This window comes from Podarcis pityusensis (assembly GCF_964106645.2).
Source record: "Podarcis pityusensis genome assembly, chromosome: 4".
Taxonomy (NCBI): domain Eukaryota; kingdom Metazoa; phylum Chordata; class Lepidosauria; order Squamata; family Lacertidae; genus Podarcis; species Podarcis pityusensis.
The window spans coordinates 9,788,292-9,808,325 of record NC_138027.1 but is presented as its reverse complement, the minus strand read 5'-3'; the positions used below and the strand labels follow the sequence as shown (position 1 = coordinate 9,808,325).

Below are 20,034 nucleotides of genomic sequence, written 5' to 3'. Positions count from 1 at the left end.
TATACAATATAAAATATACAATCGGAGCAGATTGCAGCAATAGCTCATGAGTTAAAATTGAAATATATACATACACCAATATAGCTGAGATTTGGGCTACCATAAAAAATTGACCCTGAGGCACTCCAAAGGGCAACTTCAGCATTTCCCTAGTAAGCTATTTTATTCTAGAGGATGACCTGTGCCTACAAATCTGGGCGCAGAATCTGGCTACCAGCCAGGTCGTTTTATGATCTTTGCCTAAGAGGAGAAAATTAAGTTTAGACTTGTCTGAAAGACTGGCGAGCCTTTTCAGCAAAGGATCAATTGTGTCTCTACGAATCTCAGCATAAAAAGGACATCTAAAAAATATATGTTTGAGGCTTCCTATTTCCTCTAATGGGCAGGCGCAAAGTCTCTGCGCGTACGGGACCCTTCTATAGGAGCCTTCCAGAACCGGTGAGGGCAAGGCTGAGCTTCTTGTTAAGTTGTGGGTGAACATATCAGACGACACAGCGATTCTTCAAACAGCTCTTGTTTATTCACAGGCCAGAACAGAACAGAACTGAAGGGTTCAGCCAACCTGCTTATATAGAGCTCCACTACAATGCAACTGTAACACTTTCTGTAATTATCCAATCACTGAACGTCACTTTCAATCCCTTATTTGCATATGTGGACCTGAGTGAAAACTATCTACAGTATCCCCCTGCTGGCCCAGGGTGAGAATGTCAGTACATAACACTTCTAGCAAGAGTAAAAGCCCAACTTGCATTTCTGGATGTAAGGAAATAGAGATATGCTGCTGGAGCGGCTACGTATCTCCCGTTTTCTATGATTTTATAATCGGGGACCCTTGTACAGTCCTGTTGTCTCTCTATGTCCATGAGGCCCTACTATTAGGCGAAGTGAGATGATAGCCTCGGGTGGCAGGTTCAGGAGGGCAGGCTCCCAGCAGTTCCTAAGCCCTGCCCCCTGACCAGTCCCTTCTGTTGGAGTACAGAGATGTGTCTACCACATATCCTGGAAGATTGAGGAAGGACAAAATTGCATAGTTAAATTATGGGATTTACTCACATGAGAAGTAGTGATGGCCACCAACTTTGTTGTTGTTTGTTTAGTCGTTTAGTCATGTCCGACTCTTTGTGACCCCATGGACAGAGCACACCAGGCCCTCCTGTCTTCCACTGCCTCCCACAGTTTGGTCAAACTCATTTTAGTCGCTTCGAGAACACTGTCCTACCATCTCGTCCTCTGTCGTCCCCTTCTCCTTGTGCCCTCCATCTTTCCCAACATCAGGGTCTTTTCCAGGGAGTCTTCTCTTCTCATGAGGTGGCCAAAGTCTTGGAGCCTCAGCTTCAGGATCTGTCCTTCCAGTGAGCACTCAGGGCTGATTTCCTTCGGAATGGATCGATTTGATCTTCTTGCAGTCCATGGGACTCTCAAGAGTCTCCTCCAGCACCATAATTCACCATCATCAATTCTTTGGCAATCAGCCTTCTTTATGGTCCAGCTCTCACTTCCATACATCACTACTGGGAAAACCATAGCTTTAACTATACTGACCTTTGTTGGCAAGGTGATGTCTCTGCTTTTTAAGATGCTATCTAGGTTTGTCATTGCTTTTCTCCCAAGAAGCAGGCGTCTTTTAATTTCGTCACTGCTGTCACCATCTGCAGTGATCAAGGAGCCCAAGAAAGTAAAATCTCTCACTGCCTCCATTTCTTCCCCTTCTATTTGCCTGGAGGTGATGGGACCAATGGCCATGATCTTCGTTTTTTTGATGTTGAGCTTCAGACCATTTTTTGCGCTCTCCTCTTTCACCCTCATTTAAAGGTTCTTTAATTCCTCCTCACTTTCTGCCATCAAGGTTGTGTCATCTGCATATCTGAGGTTGTTGATACTTCTTCCGGCAATCTTAATTCTGGCTTGGGATTCATCCAGCCCAGCTTTTCGCATGATGAATTCTGCATATAAGTTAAATAAGCAAGGGAGACAATATACAGCCTTGTCGTACTCCTTTTCCAATTTTGAACCAATCAGTTGTTCCATATCCAGTTCTAACTGTAGCTTCTTGTCCCACATAGAGATTTCTCAGGAGACAGATGAGGTGATCAGGCACTCCCATTTCTTTAAGAACTTGCCATAGTTTGCTATGGTCGACACAGTCAAAGGCTTTTGCATAGTCAATGAAGCAGAAGTAGATGTCTTTCTGGAACTCTCTAGCTTTCTCCATAATCCAGCGCATGTTTGCAATTTGGTCTCTGGTTCCTCTGCCCCTTCGAAATCCAGCTTGCACTTCTGGGAGTTCTTGGTCCACATACTGCTTAAGCCTGCCTTGTAGAATTGCCACCAACTTGGGCGGCTTCAAAAGAGGATCAGAGAAATTCATAGCTATCAAGTGGGCATTATGTTATGCATTATTTCCCACTACTCTCCCTTCATTGGGAAGGATTGCAGCTTATTGGTAGAAAACCTCTTTTGCATTCAGAAGGTCTCAGTTTCGATCCTCACATCTCTAAGTAGAGCTCTCTGTCTGATTTCCAGGAGAACTGCTTCCAGCCTGTGTAGACAATATTGAACTAGATGGACCATTGCTCTGATTCAATATAAGGCAGCTGTTTATGTTCTTCTCCTGCTTAAATGTTTGGACTCTCCATGGGGACATGGCTGTCATTGTAGCCTTATTAGACTTTACTGATTGGTGGGCTCTGCGTTGCTCCCGGACGGGAGGAAGGAAGTCAAATGACACCGAGGGTTGGTTCAGAGAAAGAGTTCTTTATTTCTGTTCTCCGGAGCAGCAGAAAGGCACTTGCGTGGTCAGTCCACAGCAAGTCCAAAGAAATGAGAAATTTCATGCGGTATATATATCCTCCAGGCACCCTCTCCCCTCTTCCCCAGGAATCCAGACACGTCAGCTTGTACAGGTTGACATCACAGATGTTCCTGCTCTGGTACTCTTAACCATAAAAGGATTTTCCTTCCTGTACTCCTGACCATAAAAGGGTATTCCTGTTCCTACACTCTATCTTGGAGCAAGAGGTCACCAACTCTAAGAACACACTCTGGCGCTGCTCCCGCACTAGGTCTGTGCGTCAGAGTGTGGTCAGGATGTAAGATAAGACCCAGACGTGTCATCCCTACTCCACTGGAACAGCCAAGGTCATCCATTGCCGTGACTGATAAAGGAGAGAGCTGTTTATACAGCTGTGTTCTTGTTATGCATTTGCTCAACAGCTCAAGTTAATGCATTTTAGAAATGCTCCCTTGGAGAAAGAAGAAAAGGGGGTTTTGGGGTCCCGGTTCAAACTGACTGCACAGAAACCCATTCCTTCATCATGACGAGCCCCTGCCTTTCAAGATTTAGAACCCTGGCTCATCCCATACGTAATGAGTTTGCATCGCACTTTTAGGTACAATTATGGGAACTTGGGCTTCTGGTTTCACTGGTCTGCCGTCTTCCTGATCCTCGCTGCCGTCGTTTTCACCTATCTCTTGTTATTACTGGTAAGCACAACTTTCTTTTGATTAAAGGCTTCCCCAGGGGATGGTTCAGGTTGGCAGCCAAGTCTCCACCAAGGGGCAGCACTGAGGCTGTAAAAGCTCTGGGAGGGGAACATATCTGTGGAGACTGGAGTCATGGGCCGTGTGGGTGGCATAATGCGCACATCGCTTGTAGAAAGTGTTGGGTTCAACACCCAACGTCCCTTGATTTGTTTTAGCAGATTTGCCCCCTGCCTTTCAACCCAAAGATATAAGGAGATATTTGATAGCAGTACAGTGATACCTTGGGTTACCTACGCTTTAGGTTACATACGCTTCAGGTTACAGACTCCGCTAACCCAGAAATAGTGCTTCAGGTTAAGAACTTTGCTTCAGGATGAGAACAGAAATTGTGCTCCGGCGGCGCGGCAGCAGCAGGAGGCCCCATTAGCTAAAGAGGTGCTTCAGGTTAAGAACAGTTTCAGGTTAAGAACGGACCTCCGGAACGAATTAAGTACTTAACCCGAGGTGCCACTGTACTGGAACAGGAATAGACTCTTTGAGAGACCCTCGAGAGCTGCTGCTATTCCAAACAGACCTGGGGTCTCCAACATGGTGCCCATGAGCCCCAGGGCACCCTCAGACACCCTCTGCAAAGCCCACCAAGGCCTCCCATTCATCCCAATTTTTGAAGCTTTGGTGGGGAGTTTGCCTGTTTGAGGTGTGTGTGTTTCTGAGCATCACCTGACTTTCTCCTGTGAAACAGATATTCAGTGGTATCCATGAGAGTTCCTTAGATTTCCAAATGTGTCTCTGGAGCCATAAAAAGTTGGCAATCACTGGAGCAAAAAGTTGTGGACTAGACGGACTCATATTCATATACTCGGCATATCAAAAGATCTTCAGATTGGATCAATTCCCAATTTTATGTAGCTTTGTGCTTTCCTAACTGCCCTGTGATCTTTGGATGTAGGGCAATAAATGAATTTAATAGAAATCCATACCCCCTCCTTTGGTAATCCTCATAGAACTCTAGCCCAATGGTTGCCATTAGATTTTGAATTGATTTTAGAATGAATTGATTTTAGAATGTATTTCAATTAATAGATTGTGATTTTATGTAAACTGTGTTACTTTTACTGTTAGCCACTCTGAGCCCGGCTTTGGCTGGGAGGGTGGGATATAAATAAATAAATAAATAAATTATTATTATTATTATTATTATTATTGTTATTGTTATTATTATTATTATTACTCCCATCATTGAAATCAACCAGGCTCCAGGGCTCTGAGTTGTGGGTACGACTAAGTACCTTCCTGCCAATGTATCCACAGATCATAGCGGTGTGTCTGATATCAGAGAGGCAGCGGTTGTATCTGCACTGGAGTCACAAGGTAAATTGTTTAACCTGTTGCCCTTCCTTGTAATAAAATAATTTCAGGTCCAGGTCTCTGTGTAGGAACCAGATCTTCCTCTGAACTGGTGCCATAAGAGTAGCTGAGACTGGCAAGGGCACCAGCGGCAGAGCGACTGTGTCAAATCATGCTAGATTCAGGCCAAAGCCTCACCTAGTCCAGCGTCCTATTCTTAAAGTGGTCAACCAGATGTCTCAACGTACAGCGTAAAAGCAAGACTTGGGCACAACATCACTTCCCCCACTTGGAGTGCCCAGCAACTGGGCATACTACCTCCAATAACAGCTTGATTGGTTGATTGTATTTCTCGCTGCGAGAAGTGAGGTTACAGGGAACCAGGCAGAGGGCCTTCTCGGTGGTGGCGCCTGCCCTGTGGAACGCCCTCCCAGCAGATGTCAAGGAAATAAACAACTATTTTACTTTTAAAAGACAACTGCTTAGGGAAGTTTTTAATGTCTGATGCTGTATTGTTTTCAATATTCGGTTGGAAGCCGCCCAGAGTGGCTGGGGAAACCCAGCCAGATGGGCGGGGTATAAATAATAAATTATTATTATTATTATTATTATTATTATTATTATTATTATTATATTCTGCGCCACATTTCATTCAGATGAATCCCAAAGTGGCTTACGGAAAATAAATAACAAAAGCACAACAGAGCATAAACTTAGACATAGAGCATAGCCATTGCAGCTACTAGTCCATGGGTAGGCAAACTAAGGCCCGGGGGCCGAATCCGGCCCAATCACCTTCTAAATCTGGCCTGCGGACGGTCCAGGAAGCAGCGTGTTTTTACATGAGTAGAATGTGTCCTTTTATTTAAAATGCATCTTTGGGTTATTTGTGGGGCATAGGAATTCGTTCATTCCCCTCCCCCAAATATAGTCCGCCCCCCCCCCCAAGGTCTGAGGGACAGTGGACTGGCCCCCTGTTGAAAAAGTTTGCTGACCCCAGTTAGTCATTGACTTTGAGGAACCAGAGAACTGTAGAGTTGGAAGGGACCTCTCAGGGTCATCTAGTCCAACACCCTGCAACGCAGGAATCTCAGCTGAGTCATACATGGTGGACGGCCAGCCAGCCTCCGGCAACCGCACACTTGCAGGGTTAAGAAATCATTTTTAACTCAGACTGAAATTCCCAGGTGTCAAAAAAGGTTGCTTATGTATGCCACTACTGCGGCCCGTGGGACGCGGGTGGCGCTGTGGGTTAAACCACAGAGCCTAGGACTTGCTGATCAGAAGGTTGGCGGTTTGAATCCCCGCGACGGGGTGAGCTCCCATTGCTCGGTCCCTGCTCCTGCCAACCTAGCAGTTCAAAAGCACGTCAAAGTGCAAGTAGATAAATAGGTAAATGGCGTTTCCGTGTGCTGCTCTGGTTCGCCAGAAGCAGCTTAGTCATGCTGGCCACATGACCCAGAAGCTGTATGCCGGCTCCCCGCAAAGTGAGATGAGCACTGCAACCCCAGAGTCGTCCACAACTGGACCTAATGGTCAGGGGTCCCTTTACCTTTACCTTTACTGCGGCCCATGTTTTGTTAGCCCCAAAATGGAAAGTGAGCAGGTGAAGAGCTACCAAGGGAAGGTAAAATACTTTTTATGTATGAAATGATGGCAGCGAGAGTGCTCCTAGCCCAGAGATGGAAAGGAGGAGAAGTACCAACAGAAGAAGAATGGCAGATGAAACTGATGGAATATGCGGAAATGGCAACACTGATGGGGAAGATCCGAAACCAGGAAAACCAGTACATTTCCGAGCACAATTCAAAGTGTTGGTGCTGACTTTGAAAGTCCTAAATGGCCTCGGCCCAGTATATCTGAAGGAGCGTCTCCACCCCCATCGTTTTACCCGGACACTGAGGTCCAGCACCGAGGGCCTTCTGGCGGTTCACTCACTGTGAGAAGCCAGGTTACAGGGAACCAGGCAGAGGGCCTTCTCAGTGGTGGCACCCGCCCTGTGGATCGCCCTCCCTTCAGATGTCAAAGAGAACAACAACTACCAGACTTTTAGAAGGCATCTGAAGGCAGCCGAGTTTAGGGAAGTTTTTAATGTTTAATAGGTTATTGTATTTTAATATTCTGTTGGAAGCCGCCCAGAGTGGCTGGCCTAGGACTTCCGGGTCAGCGCCATTGGTGAATGGCGGAGTTCCTCCGACCGGAGGAACGGGCTCCGTGGAAATTGGGTCTTCCCGCCGCGGTGAAGGTGGGGACCTGCTAGAAATCCCAGGTGGAGGAAGCCTGGGAACGTGGGGTTCGGCAGGGCACCAGAAGCGCCCCCCTACTCGCGGGGAATCCCATTTAGGGGCTCCGGAGTGAAGTGGGGTGAGAAGCGCGGTGCTACAAACTGACTGCTACTTTCACGGAGTGAAGCCGCACAGCCATTGCCAGAGAGCGCTGACTTTTTCCTGTGGACAATTGGACTTAAAACAAGTACCCGTGAGTAGAAACGGAAAATTGGATCAAGAAATTGTTTTAATTTGGTATCGAAGCGGGAAGGTGCAAACAGGAAGTCCGCCTTCCGCTTTTTTGTATATAAACTAAAGCAAAAATTTTGCAAGCTAAAGCCGGGAAGCTTGAAAAAAAAAAAAAGACTAAATTTCCTACATTTAGAACCACTGAAACCCCCCTTGGAAGCAGGAGAAAAGGGGGGGGGAATTCTGTTTAATCCCAGCAGGAGAGGGAGTGAAGAAGGATAAGTTTCCACCGTTTCTAACCTGGGAACGGAGTGTCAGAGACAGAAACTGTTGGAGAGGTTCATTGACTGTGAACGTAACACTATGACAGATAGCTAATGAAGAGAAACAAGTTGATTCTAATGTTGCCTTTTGCATTTTAAAGAAACAAAATACTTGGAAAACATCTGAAATATCTGAAAAATGAAAGTAACTTTCCTTTGTCTTAAAAAAAAAATGGATAAATGTAGATTGTCTCCTCTAGAGGGAGCTTGTTAAATTGTTGCTGCAGCATATTTGAGACCCAACATCTGTGAGATTAAGACTGTGGGAACAGTCTTTTCTGACCTTGAACAAAGATGAGCTGGGAGAAAGACTGGGTGCTTGCTTTATGTAAGACAAATGCTTTGCTGGAACAGATGCATGAGAAGATGGACTTGATGAATGAGAAAATGGATTTGACTGTTGTGGTTAATAACATTGATATAGAAATCATCCAAGAACCAACCTATCAATCTGTACTGACTGGGCAAGTGCAGATGACAATGGAGGAGGATGCGGCTGCACCTCAAATAGTACAAATGGAGAGACCCGAGGCCCTACAGGAGCATAAACCGCTGTTATTGAAGATTGAAGCTGGAGTGGGCCAAGGGGAGTCTGGAGATGAGGAGGTTCTTAGCTTTGGAGAGACTTTGAAATTTGATTTTAAATACATTTTGGATTATATGCCTCACCTGGAGTACTTGGATTTAGACCTCACCTGGAGTACTGTGTCCAGTTCTGGGCACCACAGTTCAAGAAGGACACTGACAAACTGGAACGTGTCCAGAGGAGGGCAACCAAAATGGTCAAAGGCCTGGAAACGATGCCTTATGAGGAACGGCTAAGGGAGCTGGGCATGTTTAGCCTGGAGAAGAGGAGGTTAAGGGGTGATATGATAGCCATGTTCCAATATATAAAAGGATGTCACATAGAGGAGGGAGAAAGGTTGTTTTCTGCTGCTCCAGAGAAGCGGACACGGAGCAATGGATCCAAACTACAAGAAAGAAGATTCCACCTAAACATTAGGAAGAACTTCCTGACAGTAAGAGCTGTTCGACAGTGGGATTTGCTGCCAAGGAGTGTGGTGGAGTCTCCTTCTTTGGAGGTCTTTAAGCAGAGGCTTGACAACCATATGTCAGGAGTGCTCTGATGGTGTTTCCTGCTTGGCAGGGGGTTGGACTCGATGGCCCTTGTGGTCTCTTCCAACTCTATGATTCTATGATTCTAAGTATTTTCTAAAGACTGGAGTAAATTTGTAAAATATTTAAAAGACCACTGTAAACAGTTAAAATCATTGGCAGAGATGTAATGACACTTGTAATGTGGAATTATTTATGATAATTATGGTTATTAAACAGATGGATAAGGGTAAAAGATACAGCAAACTTAAATTTAAATAATGGAACCTATGGAGGGAGGGGAGGAGTTCTGATGGTTCACAGGAACCTTGTATTTCAATGTTTGAAATGGATATGTTAAAATATATAAAATTATGAAAAGCCAATAAAAAAATATTTTTTTTAAAAAAAAGAAAGTGAGTGAGGTCCTAACCAAAGCGGATTGGCAACTTAAGCTGACAGAATATGCACAGCTAGCAGACTTAACATATAGAATAAGAGAACAAGAAGAACATACATATAGAGAAGATTGGGAAACATTTATTGAATATATGGGAAATAACTGCATACAGCTGAAAACACTGGCAGCATTAAGATAAATCCGACAGTATAAATAAGTTTTGATGGATGCAATAAAGGAATACTGAATGGTATAGTTTTTGTAATATATGCAGGGATTTTTGATAGGTAAAATGAGCCATAGGAAGAAAAGAAGGGAAGTCATTGATATCTTAAGGATGTAAAAATGAGTACCTTAAATTGTAAAACAGAACATTCAATAGAAATTATATATTTTTAAATTTATTTTAATACACTTTATATATAAAATATATATTGTATATTATATTTTTATATTATAAATTTATATTATATATTTTAGTATATTTTTAAAAAAAGGGGGGGGGGAGAAATTGTTTTTAATGTTTGATTCCCTTAGATCGCGACAGTGTTGGCCCTGGGTTGCTCCTGCTGTGCCTTTGCCATGGTAACGCTTCTCTGGACTGCGCAGTGGAGCACCTTCTACCTGTCCTTTCAGGTGAGAAAACCGCTAGGCTTTATCTGAATGCTGCTTTATCTTCATGCTGCCAGCGTTTTCAGCTGTACACCATTATTTCCTGTATATTCAATAAACCTTTCCCAGTCTTCTCTAAACGTATGTTCTCCTTGTCCTCTTATTCTATATGTTAAGTCCGTGACTTGCGTATATTCTGTCGGCTTAAGTTGCCATTCTTCTTTAGCTGGGACCTCGCTAGTTTTCCATTTTTGTGTGTGTGTTTTTAAAGAGTTATGTGTCAATTTGTTGTTTAGTAGTGTCCGACTCTTTCTGATCCCATGGACCAGAGCACGCCAGGCACTCCTGTCTTCCACTGCCTCCCGCAGTTTGGTCAAACTCATGTTGATAGCTTCGAAAACACTGTCCAACCACCTCGTCCTCTGTCGTCCCCTTCTCCTTGTGCCCTCCATCTTTCCCAACATCAGGGTCTTTTCCAGGGAGTCTTCTCTTCTCATGAGGTGCCCAAAGTATTGGAGTCTCAGCTTCAGGATCTGTCCTTCCAGTGAGCACTCAGGGCTGGTTTCCTTCAGAATGGATAGGTTGGATCTTCTTGCAGTCCATGGGACTCTCAAGAGTCTCCTCCAGCACCAGAATTCAAAAGCATCAATTCTTCGGCGATCAGCCTTCTTTATTACCCAGCTCTCACTTCCATACATCACTACTGGGAAAACCATAGCTTTAACTATACGGACCTTTGCTGGCAAGGTGATGTCTCTGTCCCAAGCATCTCATGGGGACACTTTGTCTTCCCAACAGGTCACAGCTCCCTTCCTCCACATGGTTGCCGTATTCATCATGGTCCTCCTGGCGTGGCCAGTGGCTCTTCATTTCTTCTGGACAGACAACAAAGGTACAATGAGCTCTGGTTACTATGATGAACATCTCTTTGCAGATAGGGGCTGGGGCTCTTGCTCCTGGGGGAAGGTGTCTGACTTCGGCTGGGTCCTTGGCATGGGTCTGCTGATGGGCCCCCCACAACCACAAAGTTTTGTTGCATGACCCTCCTCCCCAGTCTCCAAGTGGCGCAAGATCCGAGGGGTTCCAGGTACTTACCAAAAGTTTGGTTTCCTTGGAATGGGAGACAGTGGAAACTGTGGTGTCTTTAAGATGTATGGTTTATTTACACATACCGTATTTTTCTCTCTATAAGACGTACTTTTCCCCTCCTAAGAAGTAAGGGGAAATGTGTGTTCGTGTCAGCTTCATTCTGGAGCTGACAGAGGCTGGGAATGAAAGCAGGCAAAGAGAGATAAGGACACTGGAATGTGAGCTGGAATGTGAGAGAGAGGAGGGGCAGCCTAGTGGCATAACTTCAGAGAACAGAGAGCAGGCAGCAGATAGCAAAGATCCACAAAATACCAACCTTAGCTCAGAAACAGATGGAGAGAGGCCAGGAATAGCTAGCCCAAAAACTCGAAGGCGCGAAAAGGTCAGTGAGAGGAGGGATAAAGAGTGGAAGCAAAAGGGTTTTTCCCCCTGTTGGAAGAAGAGGAAGGGGCGGAGTTTAGACTTGGCAACTGCAGACTTGGAGTCAGACATGGAGTGAAGGAGCTCCGGAGTGATTTATGTGTTTGAGCAATAAACCTGAGATAATTACTGCCGGTGTCTCACTTCTGTGGGAGAGCCAAGCCATTACAGTGTGTCTTATGGAGCGAATGCAGGCTCCATGGCTTCAGTGAAAGCAACGCGGAACCTCCGGAGCGCAGCGGGAGGTTATCCCTGAAGCCAGGAGAGCAAGAGGGGTCAGTGTGCACCAACCCCTCTTGCTCTCCTGGCTTCAGGGATAGCCGCCCGAAGCCTCCGGAGCACAGTGCGTGGCTATCCCATAAGCCAGGACAGCCAGTGGGATCACAGTGCTGCGATCCCGCTGGCTGTCCTAGCTTCTTGCTTGGCCGTGTGCAGCCTCTCCCGGGCAAGGGGAGCCTTCATCCCCTGCCCAGAAGAGGCTACGCACGGCTATCCCATAAGCCAGGACAGCCAGTGGGATCACAGTGGGAATATATTTTTTTCGTGTTTTCCTCTTCCGAAATCTAGGTGCGTCTTATGGTCTGGTGCGTCTTATAGAGCAAAAAATACGGTATATACAACCCGAGCCTAATATGGAAGGGTTCACAGCATTAACTCCCCAAAAGGAATGGCTTCTCCCATACTCATAGCCTAGGAATTGAGCAGAAATCTAATAATAATAATAATAATAATAATAATAATAATAATAATAATAATTTTATACTAAGGTTACCAGATTTTTTTCAATAAATCTGGGGACACTGTTCAACTTCAATGGATTTTGTATGGGGATTGATTTGTAAATCCGGGGACTGTCCCCGGGAAACGGGGACGTCTGGTAACCTTAATTTATACCCCACCCACCTGGGCAGCTCCCAACAGAATATTAATAACATGATAAAACATAAAACAATAAAAACTTCCCTGAACATGGCTGCCTTAAGATGTCTTCTGAATGTCAGGTAGTTGTTTATCTCTTTGACATCTGAAGGGAGGGCGTTCCACAGGGTGGGGCCACCACCGAGAAAGCCTCTGCCTGGTTCCCTGTAGCTTTGCTTCTTGCAGAGAGGGAACCACCAGAAAGCCCTTCGAGCTGGACCTCAGTGTCTGGGCCTAACGATGGGGCTGGATACACACCTTCAGGTATACTGGGCTGAGACCGTTTAGGGGCTTTCAAGGTCAGCACCAACACTTTGAATTGTGCTTGGAAACGTACTGGGAGCCAATGTAGGTCTTTCAGGACTGGTGTTATATGGTCTTGGTGGCCACTCCCAGTCAAGCATGGCTCTCACACTCTGGCTTCTGCCTGCAGCCTGTTTTCTGCTCTCAGCTCACACACAACTGCTTGGGCAACTGTCCCTCTAGATACCAGCCGGGTGAGGAGGGGGAAAGATTCCTCACGGGGTCCCTGCCATGGGAGCATATTCACCCAGTGCTATACCAGTTGCACTTGCTCCCGGTGGAGTATCGGGTCAGGTTTAAGGTGCTGGTTTTGACCTTTAAAGCCCTTTATGGCTTAGGGCCCTCGTATTTACGGGACCGCCTCTCCCAGTATGCCCCATAAAGGACCTTAAGGTCCATGATTAATCATAGTTTAGAGGTCCCTGGCCCTAAGGAAGTCAGAGTATCCTCCACTATGGCCAGGGCCTCCTCAGTGATGGCTCCGACCTCGTGGAATGCTCTGTCCCATGAGACCAGGGCCCTGCAGGATTTAACCTCCTTCAGCAGGGCCTGTAAGACAGAGCTATTCCGCCTGGCTTTCAATTTGAACTTAGCCTGATCTTTTATTCATCTTCCTTCCCTCCCCCTCCCCTTTTTATGAAGATTACCGGCTCTGGGATCCCACAGCTAATTCTCCCCTGGTCTCCTCGCTGGCCCAAATAGGACTAATTTAGCCAGCTAGCCCTGGTGATCATCTAATGTTTATTGGATGGATTTCCCCTAAATTGATTTTTGAATTCTGAATTTATTGTTATTCATGTTTTATACAGTATTTTATGCTGGTTTTTTGTTGTACCAATTAAGTGTTTTAAAACTGTTGTTAGCTGCCTTGAGCCCGGTTTTCTGAGCCGGGAAGGGAGGGGTATACAAAAAAAATATTATTATTATTATTATTTGCCCTGAAGGGCCCCACTGCTTCTTTTGTTACGCAAATGATGGCCGTTCTGCTTCTTTTGTTACGCAAATGATGCCTGACTAGTTGAAGGATGGAATCCTCCATTAGATTTTAACGCTTCAGGACCTCAGGGACTCAGGCATCATGCAGACTAGCCCCACAAAGTCGCCCCCACAGTGCCGAGGGACCACCCTCTAGAGCCGGGGGTCCGACTTTTCATAGCAAGTGGGCTGCAAGAGTACTTCGAAATGGGACCCGTCAGAAAGGTATTAAGTTTCAAACTGTGTGTTTTGAGAGAGAATCCACTAACAACCTGTATTTCTAGTTACAGGTAGGTAGCCACCATGTTAGTCTGCCATAGTCGAAACAAAATAAAATAGTAATAATAAAAATTCCTTCCAGTGGCACCTTAGAGACCAACTAATTTTGTTATTGGTATGAGCTTTCGTGTGTGCTACTGCTCATACCAATAACAAACTTAGTTGGTCTCGGTCCGTATAGTTAAAGCTATGGTTTTCCCAGTAGTGATGTATGGAAGTGAGAGCTGGACCATAAAGAAGGCTGATCGCCGAAGAATGGATGCTTTTGAATTATGGTGCTGGAGGAGACTCTTGAGAGTCCCATGGACTGCAAGAAGATCAAACCTCTCCATTCTGAAGGAAATCAGCCCTGAGTGTTCACTGGAAGGACAGATCCTGAAGCTGAGGCTCCAATACTTTGGCCACCTCATGAGAAGAGAAGACTCCCTGGAAAAGACCCTGGTGTTGGGAAAGATGGAGGGCACAAGGAGAAGGGGACGACAGAGGACGAGATGGTTGGACAGTGTCCTCGAAGCTACCGGCATGAGTTTGACCAAACTGCGGGAGGCAGTGGAAGACAGGAGTGCCTGGCGTGCTCTGGTCCAGGGGGTCACGAAGAGTCGGACACGACTAAACAACAACAAAGTGCTACTGGAAGGAACCTGTATTTCGAGAGAAAATGGTTTAGAAATGTGGGGTTTCATGCTGGCTTATTTTTATTTTTATTTAATTGCATATTAGGGCAAAGAAAGGAAAATGGACTTGTGGGTGAGAAACATGACATGACCCAGACCAGCAAATACTTATTCATTCCTACTTGGACTTGTCCCCCTTCCCATTCAGCATAGCAAAGACCATGACTATTCTTGTTTCGTTCAGTTCTGCAGGTATTGATTATTTCCCCCTACTTGCCCATCCTCCTCTGCCTTCTCTTCATACCCCTGGGGTTCCATTCTCCCTGTATTATGGAGAAGGGGGCGCTGGGTCCCAAGCCGCACCTGATTGGCCACAGAGGAGCACCAATGGTAGGTTGAGTTGGAAGGCGGGGGGGGGGGGAACTTCAGAATAACCTGACGCCATTACGCTTCCTCCTCTTTCGGATAGTTGGTTTGTTTTTAACCTTTATAGAAATCCAAACCATTTTTCTCACCTGATGAAGAGCTCCTTTGCCACCATTTACTACTACTACTACTACTACTACTACTACTACTACTACTACTATATTATTTATACCCCGCCCATCTGGCTGGGTTTCCCCAGCCACTCTGGGCGGCTTCCAATAAAACACTAAAATACAATAACCTATTAAACGTTAAAATCTTCCCTAAAAGTTTGGTAGTTATTTTTCTCTTTGACATCTGGTGGGAGGACATTCCACCGGGCGGGTGCCACTACCGAGAAGGCCCTCTGTCTGGTTCCCTGTAACCTCACTTCTCATAATGAGGGAACCGCCAGAAGGCCCTCGGCGCTGGATCTCAGTGTCCGGGCTATGATGGGGGGGGGGTGGAGACGCTCCTTCAGGTATACTGGACGTTTCTGTTGGTCATACTCAATTAGGGACTTTGGACGACAGTCAACATGTGTGCCGTTACACAATACACAAGACCGTCGTGGCGAATATTTGCACAGTGCCTGGGTGGGGGAACTTTTTCAGTTCAAGGGCCACATTTAATTCAGGTTAGCTTTCCAGGGGCCACATGCCACGAGTGGACAAGGCCAGGGGCAAAAAGAAGAAGTGAATTTTACAAGTGTGCAGTTGTCTTGTTTCTCCATGCAATCCCATAGCTCTATCCAGGCCAGTCAGAAACCTCATCAGAATTCATTTCAAGGAAGGATGGGAAAGATTTGTAATTTATTTAAGAGACCACTGTAAGCAGATGGAAACATTAGCAGGATTTTAACAACACTTGTAAATGTAACAAATGCGTTGGATAATATGGAGAGATATTAAAATATTGATGGGGAAATAATATGCAGTTGGAAAACATGACAATAGGACCCGTGGAGAGGATGGAGGGATGTCTAGAGATTCAAAGGAATCTCTAAATCTGAGCATGTATTTGATACTGTTAAAATGTTACACTTGTAAAATCAAATAAAAATTATTTACCAATAATTTAAAAAAGCATTCTCAGAGTTCCTTTCCAAGAAATGCTCAAGGAGGTTGCAAAACAGGGATTGGGGCTGTTTGCCCATCCGTCATGTCTTCCTCTCTCATTTTTATAACAGGTAGCTCCCGAAAATACAGAGATGTCGTTCAGAAAAACTGCCACTTACGGTGCTATCGGCTTTGAGACGGATGTCAAAATTAGGTGAGCTTCTGGAGCACAGCTTCCCAGATGGGGTCAATCTTTTTTTCCCATACGTGCTCTGCTGTCTTAAGGGATCATTACTGCCTGCTGTGTTTAAACCATCCCTTTCAACTCACAAACTGTCGCTGGCGTCTTGGTGCTGCTTTAAGAACCTGCTAGATCAGGCCAGGGGCCAGTGCCGGATTTACGTTGAAGCTAAACAAGCTATAGCTTAGGGCCCCACTCTCTTGGGGCCCCCAAAAAAATTAAAGGGGAAAAAACGGGATGTACATTTCCAAAATATAAGATAAAAAAACAAATAAATTAAAGCTACGTACAGCAACAGTGTAGGCTCCTATGATGTAAGTCATGGGCCCCGCCCGCTAGCCTGCTCCCTCAAATATCAATGGTTTCAGGCCGGCGGTTCGAATCCCCGTGACGGGGTGAGCTCCCGTTGCTCTGTCCCAGCTCCTGCCAACCAAGCAGTTCGAAAGCACGCCAGTGCAAGTAGATAAATAGGTACCACTCGAGCGGGAAGGTACATTCCGTTTCCATGCACTCTGGTTTCCATCACGGTGTCCCGTTGCACCAGAAGCAGTTTAGTCCTGCTGGCCACATGTCTATGGACAAACGCCGGCTCCCTCGGCCTGAAAGCAAGATGAGTGCCGCAACCCCATAGTTGCCCTTGACTGAACCGTCCAGGGATCTTTTACCTATCTTACCTTTACCTCTCACTGGGCGTGTGAGAAGCCCACAAGCAGGGCATGAGCTCAACAGGACTCTGCCCACCTGAGATTCGCAGAGACTGCTATTCAGAGGCATAATTCCTCTGACAGTGGAGCCAGAACAAAGCCATGGTTGTTAGTAGCCGTCCAAATAAATCACTATGGTTTCCCACTATCCCCTGAAAACTGGAACCATAGAGAATATGTGACACATCTCAGCTGTTCTCAGGCAACCTGGCGAACGGCCTACCTAAGACCCCAAGCGTGACGCGCGAAATTGCTTTTCTGTTTTGAACAGCTTGGACGGCGTCCCCTTCCTCATGCACGACAAGACGTTAGAAAGGACCACCAACATTGAGGCTGTCAATCGCACGTGGGCGAAGGCGCTTGCTGACTACTTCCCCTGGAGCGAACTGGAGAAGCTGAATTCTGGAAATTGGTTCTTTGAGGTATGTTTGAACGGGACTTGAAATGGAACTCAGCCCATCACATCTCCCAAGTTGGCTTCTGGGGAGCTGAGCAGCGGAATAGCCCTCCAAGAGCAGGTTTGCCCATGTTTGCAACTACAGCCCGGGCCTCTGCGTGGTCTGCCTCACCCAAACTACCACTGTCCGCCTTAGAGCTCACCCAAATGACCCTCCATTCGCCATACATCTTACCCACGTTGCCGCCCATATTCACTCTTCTCCCCAGCCCCTCCCTCCCTCACCAAACCCCCATTCCCCTTGGACTTCACCAACTCTCCTGTATGCCTTTCCAAGCCATTCCTCTTACAGCTCACCCAAACTCCCTCTCTCTGCTCTGAGGTCCCCCAGACTTACAACTCACCCAGACAACCATAGACCTCCTTAAGCCACAACAGTTTCCATTTTGGGGGCCCTGAAGTTTGAACTGTTATGGGCGTCTCTTCTTAAAACAGCAATGAGGTCTGGGTAACCAATGATTTTACTATTATTATTATTATTATTATTATTATTATTATTATTACTACAGTGGACACTCGTGTTGCGAACGTGATACGTGCAGGAAGCACGTTTGCAACCCGCAGCGCTGCGTCTGCGCATGCGCGGGTTGCGATTCAGCGCTTCTGTGCATGCACAAAGCATGATTTAGCGCTTCTGCGCATGCGCAAGCGCCGAAACCCAAAAGTAACCCATTCTGGTACTTCCGGGTTCGGTGAGGTGCGCAAATCCAAAATTGCGCAACCCAAAGCGCCTGTAACCCAAGGTATGACTGTATTATTATTTACCCTATTCATCTGACTGGGTTACTAGTACATCACAGAATCATTACAGGAAGGTGTAAACTTTCAGCACAGACTGCAAAGCTATACTGATGTTACAGACGCAGGTTGGACACCACAGGAGTGAGAAGTCATAGAACCATAGAATTGTAGAGCTGGAAGGGACCCAAGGGTCATCTAGTCCAACCCCCTGCAATGCAGGAATCTCAGCTAAAGCATCCAGGACAGATGGCCACCCAACCTCTGCTTAAAAACCTCCCAGGAAGGAGAGTCCACCACTTCCCAGGGGAGTCTGTTCCACTGTCGAACAGCTCTTACCATCAGAAAGTTCTTCCTGGTATTGTGTCGGAATCTCTTTCTTGTAACTTGAAGCCATTGGTTCGAGTCCTACCCTTCTTTGTTGTTCTACGACAGAGTACCACAATTAAATATTTTTTAAATTAACTACTCCAGTTCCGGGCACCACAGTTCAAGAAGGACACTGACAAACTGGAACGTGTCCAGAGGAGGGCAACCAAAATGGTCAAAGGCCTGGAAACGATGCCTTATGAGGAACGGCTAAGGGAGCTGGGCATGTTTAGCCTGGAGAAGAGGAGGTTAAGGGGTGAGATGATAGCCATGTTCAAATATATAAAAGGATGTCATATAGAGGAGGGAGAAAGGTTGTTTTCTGCTGCTCCAGAGAAGCGGACACGGAGCAATGGATCCAAACTACAAGAAAGAAGATTCCACCTAAACATTAGGAAGAACTTCCTGACAGTAAGAGCTGTTCGACAGTGGGATTTGCTGCCAAGGAGTGTGGTGGAGTCTCCTTCTTTGGAGGTCTTTAAGCAGAGGCTTGACAACCATATGTCAGGAGTGCTCTGATGGTGTTTCCTGCTTGGCAGGGGGTTGGACTCGATGGCCCTTGTGGTCTCTTCCAACTCTATGATTCTATGATTCTATGATTCTACTACATCTTAGATTTTGATTAAAATGGCTGCACTGGATAGCCTCATATGTCAAAGTCACTTGCGTGAATAAAAATTTCCTATGCCTTATAGTTTTCGAGTCGTGCAACACAAATTGGGTCTACTAGACACAAAAAGCAGGGACACTGGTGGCGCTGTGGGTTAAACCACTGTGCCTCTTGGGCTTGCCGATCGAAAGGCCAGCAGTTCGAATCCCCGTGACAGGGTGAGCTCCTGTTGCTCGGTCCCAGCTCCTGCCAACCTAGCAGTTCGAAAACATGCCAGTGCAAGTAGATAAATAGGTACCGCTCTGGCGGGAAGGTAAACAGCATTTCCGTGCGGCTGCTCTGGTGCTGGCCACATGACCCAGAAAAACTGTCTGCGGAAGCGGACAAATGCCGGCTCCTTCAGCCTTTAAAGCGAGATGAGTGCCTCAACCCCAGAGTCGTTCGCGACTGGACTTAATTGTCTGGGGGGTCCCTTTATCTTTAGACACACACACAAAAATAAAGAAATGTGGACTTAGGACACTTCTGGGGCCCCTCTGTGATTCGGGGCCCCGGAGCCAAAGTTTTGTTAGTTCCATAGTTGATCTGCCCCTGACAGTTTCATTGGTGTTAGATGGGCAGTGGCAGTGGCAGCAGAGCAGGACAGTCGCTGATCTGCCCTGCTTTTCTGTTCCTACTCACCTGGGCTGCCCCTCTGCTCACGGAGGCCACCTCCCTGCCTGCTTGCTCACTTGCCTGGGCTGCCTCCCCACCTGCATCTGATCCTCAGCTGCCAAAGCTACTAGAGGTTTAAAGACTCTCTCTAGGCAAATCTAAAAAAATGTAGTATAAACACTGACAACTGGGAAACACTGGCCTGCGAGTGCTCCAGTTGGAGAACAGCCTTTACCAAAGGTGTCATGGGCTTTGAAGACACTCGAACTCAGGACGTAAGGGAGAAATGTGCTAAGAGGAAGACACGCTTGGCAAATCCACACCGTGATCAACTCCCGCCCGGAAACCAATGTCCCCACTGTGGAAGGACGTGTGGATCCAGAATTGGCCTCCACAGTCACTTACGGACTCATTGTTAAAACCGTGTTTATGGAAGACAATCTTACTTGGCTATGAGTGATTGCCAAAGACGAGAGGTACT

At 46.3% G+C, this 20,034-nt stretch overlaps 1 protein-coding gene across 3 annotated transcripts in view; it reads left to right on the top strand.

Annotated features, from left to right (window-relative positions):
• GDPD4 (glycerophosphodiester phosphodiesterase domain containing 4) overlaps positions 1-20,034 on the top strand; it is a 51,300-nt gene that overhangs the window by 17,721 nt on the left and 13,545 nt on the right. For 2 of the 3 annotated variants that reach the window (XM_081002161.1, XM_081002162.1), the window contains exons 4-10: positions 3,393-3,486; positions 4,798-4,857; positions 9,645-9,743; positions 10,518-10,611; positions 14,562-14,711; positions 15,916-15,994; positions 16,997-17,147. In XM_081002161.1, the coding sequence (XP_080858287.1) occupies positions 3,393-3,486; positions 4,798-4,857; positions 9,645-9,743; positions 10,518-10,611; positions 14,562-14,711; positions 15,916-15,994; positions 16,997-17,147 (727 nt within the window). The remainder of the gene's footprint in view (positions 1-3,392; positions 3,487-4,797; positions 4,858-9,644; positions 9,744-10,517; positions 10,612-14,561; positions 14,712-15,915; positions 15,995-16,996; positions 17,148-20,034) is intronic. The other variant, XM_081002163.1, reaches the window with a different exon arrangement.